The sequence below is a fragment of the Lethenteron reissneri genome, chromosome 1, assembly GCF_015708825.2.
Source record: "Lethenteron reissneri isolate LAM-NWPU_2019-01 chromosome 1, ASM1570882v1, whole genome shotgun sequence".
Taxonomy (NCBI): domain Eukaryota; kingdom Metazoa; phylum Chordata; class Hyperoartia; order Petromyzontiformes; family Petromyzontidae; genus Lethenteron; species Lethenteron reissneri.
The window spans coordinates 1,592,666-1,603,434 of NC_083779.1; the positions used below are offsets into that span (position 1 = coordinate 1,592,666).

A 10,769-nucleotide genomic window follows, 5' to 3' on the forward strand; every position below is an offset into this window, starting at 1 on the left:
TATAGACACACAGACTGTTGGCACAAGTGCTGTTAGAGCAGCATCGATCAAGGCCGGCACGGCACACGAGGGGGTGGGTGGCCAACGCCACGTCCAGCCGCCTTCGTCTCCCCGGTGGCAATGTTTACACACCGCATCAGGTACTCATTTGAGGCTGAGTCGACCTAGGGGGAGGCCCAGGACCCATTCAGATAATCGTCACAGCGCAAAGCCGACTCGTTACATCTCTCGCGGGGGATCGCAAGTGCGGGTGTCCGTGTGGGTGTTTGCAAGTCGAGGACTGCTTGTAATGCAATCTGCAAATTGAATGACTCAATGTAATTGAAGCTCGATGTGCAGTCCAGACGGCCGTCGTGTTTCGTTGAGTCGTAGGGCTCTTTTTGAGGAGTGCTACATTTGGGTTTTATGTTAAATTGTTTTCAGCCAATTGATGAGTGTTTATGATACAAGTGGGTGGAGAAAACCCACGTCTTGCGTGAGGGGGCAACACTATATCCCCGTACAGATGGAAACAGATGGCAAATACATCCACTTGCCTCAATGCGCATTTGAGCCGGTCATCGCTTGTGTTTGTGTGTGTACAATAAGCACATTCACGGGTTTAAAGTAACAAAACCATTTTTTTATTGAGTGGAAATGTTTTCCAGTTTGCTTCTTTTAAATTTTAACCTTTATATACCCAAAGGAATGTTCAATCCATTCCAATCTCCACCACATTACAGCAAAACCACAGTGTTTAACGGCTCCATGTCCTCCAAAAGGGCCAATTTTACCACAGCAAATACGGCATTCAGTTCAGCTGTGCAGATGGGTGACTGGCCTAGTTTTCTGTGATTTTATACGAAAAAGTATCGTACAGTTGTATAACCTCAGAGCTGAGCTATGCTCAAATGGTAAGCTCATTTCATTGATTTCAATTGTGAGCAGTGATTGGTGACCGGGCTGAGACATCGAATTCGTAATGCTTGAGAACCCAGTTTAATCACAGGGTAGGTGCCTGGATTTAAACTCAAGATCTCTGCACTGCTGGATCAATGTTCCAGACATGGCCATGAAGAACCCCCATTGTAAGGAAACAGTAGAATAACCAACCCCATGATCTCTGAAGCACTTCCTTAGTGTCCGACACAGCCATCGTCACCCTCCTAATACGAAAGTGAGAACCCCACCCCGAAAACTTGGCTCATGACGTCCCCAGTGTTTGTTCAATTACTCCAACACGGTGCTTTGACAGAGCCAGATATACCCAGCACAAGGGCTTCATCTTCGCAGTGCTGGCTCAAGAGTCTGCCACGGCCATCATGAGCCCCTTGAGACATCCAACCCAAGGGATCAAACCTCGGATCTCAGCAGTGCTGGTTCAGTGTCTGCGACGCAGCGATGACGAACCTTCGACACAAAACGCCCAGCCCCCGCAAGGATTCATTGAAACTCAAAGTGTCAAGAGGTTCTAGCTCGGTGCTACTGCAACGGCCTTTTCAGCCACAGAGCTACCACTGGCTCATGTTAAAATGAGTCCAAATCCCAGCAGTTGTGTGTCTCCATTGACAGCCGTGAGAGTTGTGTGAAGTGCAGAGGAGTGAGATGCCAGGGAGGAAGAAGTAGAGAGACGGGGAAATGGAGAGAGACTAGAAGTGTGGGATGCAGAGAAGAGTGTGTGAAAGTGGTGTGGTGTGTCGAGAGAAAATGAGACGTGGATAAATAATGGGAGAGTTGTGTGGCGGAGAGAGACAGAGTGAGAGAGGCGATCACAGCTCCTCGTGAGGTTTCCTCGACACGATCATGAGCTTGGAAAGCTGCGATCCAAACTGGCCCGGGTTGTGGCTCACTGCAAAAACAGAAGGAACATTTTCAGCTGGCATTATAATCTATTATCAAGATTGATTATATTCTTGGTTCTTTTGGTAAAGTCACATAGAAGGGAAATAATAAAATAATTATATAAAACAATAAAAATTCTCACGACGTTTCGACTGCAACACAAGCAATCATCATCAGGTGTGAAATCCACAGCAAGCAAATTTGAAAAAAACGCCACTTTTTTATTTTCTTGCTGTATTTCACACCTGATGATGATTGTGTTGCAGTCGAATTTTTTTGTTTTATATTTTTTATTATTTTATTATTTCCCTTCTACGTGACTTTACCGAAAGAACCAAGAATAAGTTCAACATACATAGATAAAAGCGGAGAACAAACTTTCACACACAGGCTTTCGCGACCAATATTATGATAGTTTTTTTTTGGGTGAGATCGTGTAAAATGTTTCGTTAAACCCGCCACCACCCGACATAGTCAAGAAGTGAGGTTTGTCACGTAAATAAAACTTGCCAATTAGTTACGAGTTCAGCACACCGGTGTGTTGGAGAGTAAACCCACAACATTTACAATTTGAGTATGACGTTTCGCCGGTAATTACAACTATCTTCATTAGGCGACAGCCAGAATTGTGGAAAAATCCTCCTGTTTGGGTCTTGAATAGAGGGGGGTAAATTTGAAGTCGATGTTGATTAACTAGCTATCAATAACCCAACTATTAAATATCCATTGTAATTTTGATTGGCTCACAGTGACGACAACACATATATTTACGCGATCTAACCCAAACAAAAACTATTACGGAGAACAAAATGTTTGTTTGGCCAATGTGTTATTGGGTGCTATGGTCTTTAAAGGATAGAGGGCTTCAAATAACGGGATCCAGTCATTTGGGGGTCACCTCAGCCCATCATCTTCATCCCATCATCTTCATCTCTCAGGGGTTGATATAAAAATAAACACCAATGAGGTGGATGTTGACAGTGGTTGTCCGACAGATAAACTGGCCACTGCCATAAGAATGTGGAATTTCCACTCCCGACTCAGGGCCACTAACCGAGATGATCCCTGCCCAACACTCATTTCGAGTGGGGACGTGTATAGACTTGACTTGAACTTTTTATAAAGGACTGTTATTGTTATGCACCAACCCCACACCACAAAAGTAATGATTTTCTGTAACTCTATGATGTGCTTTTGGGGTCGCACCGCGTGTTATTGGACAATAATGCCTGACATTTCGCTCCACAATCGGGGCAGCAGCATCTTCAGCGTGTAACAAAACAAGAGTATAAAACCAAAATCTACAATATATCACCTGTGTGTTCGCCAACCACAATTTCACTTGGCTTCAAAGCGATGTCCTTCAGGTTAATTGTAGCTGCCTGCGACTGAAACACAAACGTGACATTTTAAAATTTCAAACACTACATTTTTGGTGCCAGTGTTCTTTTACAGAATGTTAACAGAAACAGGGTTTTAGGATCGTCTAGCATGACACTGGTCCAAGAGTCCAGGTTTAAGGATCAGTCTAAATTATTTAGATAATTTTGCTGCGATAAATTTCCACATGATAAGCCACTTCGTTGAGCTGTCATTTATGGCCAGGTCGCTTCTGAAAAAGAAGCTAATAGCCGTATCACGTGGAAATATAGAGCAGCCAATACTTAAAACACATTTATTCTAGATTTGAAGCTTTCGTGACTGCAAGGATTCATATTCTTAGGTTTTTTCGGTAAAGTCACGTAGGTAAAACATTAAAATTAATAAAAGTAAAATAAGATAAAAATCACGACGTTTCGGAGGCAACACAAGCTTCCGACTTCAGGTGACTTTACCGAAAAAACCTAAGAATACTTAAAACACATGTTGATTCTAAACGGGGAGGAAAAACCCAGAGTACCCGGAGAAAAATCCACCCGACCACGGGGAGATAGACACGCAAACTCCAAATTAATCGGCGTCAGGGTCGGAATCAAACCCACGACCCTCCTGCATACAGGGCGAGGTAGTTAACATCTCGCCACTGTGACAACCCCATGGCAACATCCTCCTTCCTGACGTAACGGTTGTTAAACTGCATATAACAATGAACTACAAAAAACCCAGACTCCAAAACTCACAAAGGCTTCCGCGAACTCCACTTTGGCTCCAGAAATCTCAGTGTTGAACTGAACGAAGAACAGATATGACTTTCCGTTTGGCCTGAAACGAAAGGGCGGAAAGAATTTGTCTCGACACATTGGTGACAAGACGCACAGGCATCTCAACTGACTGCGCAAGCCGGTGAACTGAAGAAGGCTGTACCATTTTTAAAAGCACACGTGATTTTTCTAAGTCATATTTCAAATTTCACACACCAATAACAGCACGTCAGCATCGCCAACAACACTATAACGGAAAACGATAGTTGTATTCACCAATGTGGGTCCAGAATGGCCCATGTAAAACTTTAAGAAGGGTAGAGAGATTTAAAGCTTTCGTGACTGCAGGGATTCATATTATTGGTTCTTTCGGTAAAGTCACGTAGCAGGGAAATGAACCGCCACTTTTTTCAAATTTTCTTGCTGTGGATTTCACACCTGATGATGATGATGAAGCTTGTGTTGCCTCCGAAACGTCGTGATTTTTATTTTATTTTACTTTTTAATGTTTTTACCTACGTGAGTTTACCGAAAAAACCTAAGAATATGATTGCCTGTGTTGCAGTCGAAACGTCGTGATAATTTTTATTGTTTTATATTTTTATTATTAACTTTCTACGTGACTTTACCGAAAGAACAAAGAATATAAGGGTAGAGAGGTCAACCTAGGTGTGAAGAAGTGAGTGTTTGAGACAGGAGGAATGTGTGTGTGTGTGTGTTACTATTAGGGCTTAGAGGCAGTGGTTCTTAACATTTACTGCAGCATGCACCCATTTGGTTCTAAATCATAAAAAATAACAATGTTAATTAATACATAGGTTTGATTAACGAGAAAAGTAGCTGTACTACCCCAGAAAGGGCATCTCTCATCCCCAGGGGGTGAGTGCACCCCAGGTTAAGAATGACTGGCCGATAGAGAGTTGGAATTATAACTAAACAAATAGGAATTAAGGTGCTGGCCTTTGAGTATATAGATGTGTATAAATGTAGGAATTTCAAGTCAGAATAGAAGACAGATTCAAAATAGAATGTGACAGGAGAGCACTGGAGATGTGACCTTGATCGAAAACTAATTTCTTTAGAACTGCTTTTTGTGTTTAGTTTGTCATCCTTCCCCCGCGCATGCGCAGTTGGCCTTACTTACGGTGCGCTAAAGAAGTTCAAACGTACATACTTCCAGAAGAGGAGGTTGTGATGGGTGTGACACGTGTGCAGGGTGGTGGAGGGCAGGTTACCGAGACTGGTAATGCACGTGGCACCCCCAGGTTGGCGACTAAGGGGGGTGACCTAAAGTCAGATACAAGTCGTGGTGCTGCCGGTACTGCCGGTGATGGTGGGATTTTGAAGGCTGTGCCGACCGATTGTTGCGAGGCAGCGCTGTCGACTCTGACAGGGCGTGCGTGTTCAATTTGAGGCTGTGAAAGTTGAACGTCAAGTTGTTGTTGTTGTGATAACAGAGCCATGTTGAATTGCACCAATGGATTGGCAGCTCAGTGGCTGCTGCACAGCACCGTGCTACAATAAAAGCGGACTGTGACAGAATCACCGACCTTGCTGATATTAGCCAATCAAATAAAGGGGGTGTTTCACACGACTGGTCGATCCGAGTATCGCTTGCCAATGAATCGGATTGCCAATAGATCGACATTTTCAAGATGGCTGCCCGATCAACTTTGAGCTGGGTGCCGGGTCGACCGAGCGCAATCGATACGATGATGAACCTCGATTCATGATCCACAAATATTATGGGCAAAGACAACGCCCCTTCGGCCAACGCCACACCCAACCGTGTAATGGGAGAAAATCTCCGATCGGCGATTTCGCCAGGTGTCCCATTTCGTCGCTCCATTACGGCGTCGCCATGGAGCCAGTGACGTGGGTAACATCACCAGTGGCGGGCGATATCCATACATGTCAACCCCTTGTCAGTACCTACGTGATTAGAGACCAATTCAGACACCTTATTGGCTACCCCGTGCCCCTCATAAATCTCAACGTTCATCCTACAAAGTTCCATCACACGAACAAAGACGTGTTTTTTTTCCCGTATTGAAACGTTTGTATGTCGTCTGAACCTGAAAACTCAATTTCCCTGTGTAAGAATACGGGTAAACCGTATAGGTTGACAGGTATGCAGGTCTGGTTCCCAGCCGCGGGTAACATCATCAGTGGCGAGTGATATCTAAACCGGTCCTGGGTGCCCCGCTTCGCCGACCTGCAATGACCAGCACGGTGAATTAAGGTCAAACAACTCCGACGACTGACGCAGCGCATAGGAGGCCTTCACCCAGCCAAAGATTGAGACAAAGGGCGGTAAAAACGAATAAAGTGAAATGAACGGATAGTTTCCATACCTCCACACGGAGCAGGAGAAAAGTGACTGATCCTCATTCGACCCCAAACTCATCAGCCATTGCTGCAAGAAATTAAACAATCATCACCACCGTCATAATCAACATCGTCATCATAATCATCGCACAATGTATTGTGGCAGTTCCTGTGTTTGAGTCCCGCTTGGACTGGGTGTCCGTATCAGAAGGTTTCGTACATATCTTTTAGTGATTCGTTTACCGTTCCTATACTTTGTACTCCCGTCGTGTTCTTGTTTGTGGTTGTACCACGCACTACGATCGGACATCTGTGAAAAAGAGCTTTGAAGCTCAGTGGATTCCTCCTGCAGTATAAATAGATATTCTGATACATTGATATTCTGATACATTGATATTCTGATACATTGATATTCTCATGTTGATTCTGGTTGATGTCAGGGAAGGTAGGGGGGGGGAATCTCTTGCCTCGTTTGTCCCTCCCTGTGCAGCGTAGGTGAAGGTGCAGCCGAACTTCCCCTGTCAACACAAAGAAGCGTCCGGTTAGCACGGTTGGATACGCACAACACAATACACGTTCAACATTCATACATACTGCCCATAGATTCAACACTGCCCATACTCAACACTACCCATAGACTCAACACTGCCCATAGACTCAACACTACACATAGACTTAACACTGCCCCATAGACTCAACACTGCCCATAGATTCAACACTGCCCATAGACTCAACACTGCCCATAGATTCAACACTGCCCATAGACTCAACACTGCCCATAGATTCAACACTGCCCATACTCAACACTACCCATAGACTCAACACTGCCCATAGACTCAACACTACACATAGACTTAACACTGCCCCATAGACTCAACACTGCCCATAGATTCAACACTGCCCATAGACTCAACACTGCCCATAGACTCAACACTGCCCATAGACTCAACACTACCCCATAGACTCAACACTACCCCATAGACTCAACACTGCCCCATAGACTCAACACTGCCCCATAGACTCAACACTGCCCCATAGACTCAACACTACCCATAGACTCAACACTGCCCCATAGACTCAACACTGCCCATAGACTCAACACTGCCCATAGACTCAACACTGCCCATAGACTCAACACTGCCCATAGACTCAACACTGCCCATAGACTCAACACTGCCCATAGACTCAACACTACACATAGACTTAACACTGCCCATAGACTCAACACTGCCCATAGACTCAACACTACCCATAGACTCAACACTACCCATAGACTCAACACTACCCATAGACTCAACACTGCCCCATAGACTGAACACTGCCCATAGACTCAACACTGCCCATAGACTCAACACTGCCCATAGACTCAACACTGCCCATAGACTCAACACTGCCCATAGATTCAACACTGCCCATAGACTCAACACTGCCCATAGATTCAACACTGCCCATAGACTCAACACTACCCATAGACTCAACACTGCCCATAGACTCAACACTGCACCATAGACTCAACACTGCCCATAGACTCAACACTGCACCATAGACTCAACACTGCCCATAGATTCAACACTGCCCATAGACTCAACACTGCCCATAGATTCAACACTGCCCATAGACTCAACACTACCCATAGACTCAACACTGCCCATAGACTCAACACTGCACATAGACTCAACATTGCACATAGACTCAACACTGCACCATAGACTCAACACTGCCCATAGACTCAACACTACCCATAGACTCAACATGGCACCTCCGATTAGCACTGTTGGCTACGTACGGTGCGAAATAAGTTCAACAAATACATACATTTAAAAGATTTTATTTAGAACTGCGCTTCGCATAGCCTGGGGAACACCCAGCGGCTGCTGTCCCTACGTGGCGCAAGGTGTACGCGGTGTCGGCCTGCAAATGCCATTAGTCTGCCAAGTAGGAGGCCGTGTTGCCGCCTAGTTTTCACCCCGTTGAGTTCTTAACACGAGAATGTTTTTTCTCGCAAATTTGTTAAATTTGGACCAGAGCACCGGCACACAAAGCCTGCTATTAAATGGAATTTTTTTTTGCTAGAATGCCAGTATCAAAGTATGAAAAAAATAAGAATAGGTTTTACCCATTCTGGCAATAAAACAGGTGTTAAGATACTCTTTGGGTCTTTTGGTAAAGTCACGTAGCTGGAAAAATAATAGATCTAGAAACAAATTGTCCTGCAGAGGGAGCTGGTAGGAACGTTGGGTTGCTCGGTCAATGGCCTGCAGGGTCAACGGCGGCGTGGTGTGTTCCGCAAAGATGCCCGACTGTGATGGCGGGCACAAGCCGGCGTGAGTAGGTTAAACGTTGAGTTGTATAAGGGCACCACGGGGTGACCAGCCCCTCCCCACCCAGCCCCGCCCCCCACCCAGCCCCGCCCCCCACCCAGCCCCGCCCCCCACCCAGCCCCACCCTCCCCACCCAGCCCCTCCCTCCCCACCCAGCCCCTCCCTCCCCACCCAGCCCCTCCCTCCCCACCCAGCCCCTTCCTCCCCACCCAGCCCCTCCCTCCCCACCCAGCCCCTAGCCTCCCTACCCAGCCCCTCCCCCCACCCAGCCCCTCCCCCCACCCAGCCCCTTCCTCCCCACCCAGCCCCTCCCCACCCAGCTCCTACCCTCCCTACCCAGCCCCTTCTTCCCCACCCTCCCCACCCAGCCCCTCCCCACCCAGCCCCTCCCTCCCATTTTTGGATGCACGACGGACGGACACAATAATCCCCTGTGGGCTGGTGTAACCAGGAGGTTCCTGCCAGTATAAATATTCCGATGCTCTTTCCAGTACCGTCAGGGGGACAATTTGTATCCTGTCCATCCACTGCCTCTTAGGCGATGGACGTAAAGAGGTCGGCAGTTGTTGACACGTAACAAGGTTTACAGATCGCACGGAGTTGCGATGTAATAAACCTTAACTCTCGATTTAAAGCTTTTGTGACTGCAGGGATTCATCTTCTTGATTATTTCGGTAAAGTCACGTAGAAGGGAAGTAATAAAATAATAAAAATAAAACATAAGAATGATTTATTATGTTTTATTTTTATTATTGTGAGAATTATTTTATTATATTATTTTATTATAACTTTACCGAAAGAACCAACAAGATGAACCTTCACTCACCAGCTCTTGTTTGAACGAGTGCACGATCCCGCCGGGCCTGACATCGAACTCCACGGTGAGCGCCTTCTCGTCAGCCGACGCAGCCACGAACAAGGCGGCCAGCGTCAAACACGCGGCCCACGCCCTCATGGTTGTTGTTGTTTTATTTGTCAATGACATGAATCGATTAAAATTCGATTTTGAATTCACCGAAGCTCCACCGATCGCGGGACCTCTCTCACTCAGGTGCCACACTGCAACGACGATGATCTTCCTCTTCCGGAAGATGTCTTCCAATTCCGGAAGATGTCTTCCAATTCCGGAAGATATCTTCCTATTCCGGAAGATATCTTCCTAATCCGGTCCGGGCATCTTCCAAGTGGTGTTGCTCTTCCGGAATGCCATCGGTCGGCATTGGAGGCGGCCGCGATATTGAAAAAAACAAAGTTACTTCTTCTGGAAGAACTCCGCTATCCGGTCAAATAAAACACGGTGGGCCGTCTTCCGGAAGAGGAAGATTACCTACCGCGTTCGCCAATCAGCTGCTTTGTTTGCATCACGCGCTCGCGGTTGACCAATCGTACGCGCGCACGCGTCGCCTCTCGTCATTGTGGGCGGGTGGCTGTGGCGTCATTGTCGGTTGAGGTGGGGGGGGGGGAGAACGCCATCTTACGTAGGGGGAGCGTCCATCTTACGTAGGGAGGGCGCCATCTTGCGTAGGGAAAACACCATCTTGCATAGGGAGGGCGCCATCTTGCATAGGGAGGGCGCCATCTTGCATAGGGAGGGCGCCATCTTGCATAGGGAGGGCGCCATCTTACATAGGTAGGGCGTCATCTTGTATAGGGAGAGCGCCATCTTGGAAAGGGAGAGTGCCATTTTACGTAGGGAAGGCGAGATCGATACAAAAGGATGTACCGTATCTCTGGACTATAAGACGCACCTTTCTCCTGTAATGTATGTCAAAGTCATACCTGCGAACCCATACGGTTTACACCGTATTCTTGTAAAGGGAAATTGAGTTTGGAGGTCCATACGGCGTACAGCCGTTTCAATACCTGCAAAACACATTCCTGCAGAGGGAGCTGGTAGGAACGTCGGGTTGCTCGGTCAATGGCCAGGGTCAACGGCGGCGTGGTGTATTCCGCAAATATGCCCGACTGTGAGGGCGGGCACAAGCCGGCGTGAGTAGGTTAAACGTTGAGTTTTATAAGGGCACCACGGGGTGACCAGCCCCTCCCCACCCAGCCCCACCCCCACCCAGCCCCTCCCCTCCCACCCTCCCCACCCAGCCCCTCCCCACCCTCCCCTCTCCACCCAGCCCCACTCCCATTTTTGGATGCACGACGGACG

At 47.0% G+C, this 10,769-nt stretch overlaps 1 protein-coding gene across 1 annotated transcript; it reads right to left on the reverse strand.

Moving 5' to 3' along the window:
• Window positions 1-600: 600 nt before the first annotated feature.
• LOC133358020 (myeloid-derived growth factor-like) lies at window positions 601-9,715 on the reverse strand. The gene is made up of 6 exons (XM_061576322.1): window positions 9,438-9,715; window positions 6,758-6,808; window positions 6,317-6,378; window positions 3,942-4,023; window positions 3,137-3,209; window positions 601-1,828 (listed from the first exon to the last, which is right to left on the reverse strand). The coding sequence occupies exons 1-6, from the start codon at window positions 9,594-9,596 to the stop codon at window positions 1,749-1,751; spliced, it is 507 nt and encodes a 168-aa protein (XP_061432306.1). The 5' UTR covers window positions 9,597-9,715; the 3' UTR covers window positions 601-1,748.
• Between the last annotated feature and the right edge of the window lie 1,054 nt (window positions 9,716-10,769).

Coding starts and splice junctions, on each gene's coding strand:
- LOC133358020 (XM_061576322.1), bottom strand. CDS start 9,596: ATGTCATTGACAAATAAAACAACAACAACCATGAGGGCGTGGGCCGCG. Junction 4,024..6,316: donor TTCTCCTGCTCCGTGTGGAG/GTATGGAAACTA, acceptor CTTTCGTTTCAG/GCCAAACGGAAAGTCATATC. Junction 3,210..3,941: donor TGGAGTTCGCGGAAGCCTTT/GTGAGTTTTGGA, acceptor TTTGTGTTTCAG/TCGCAGGCAGCTACAATTAA.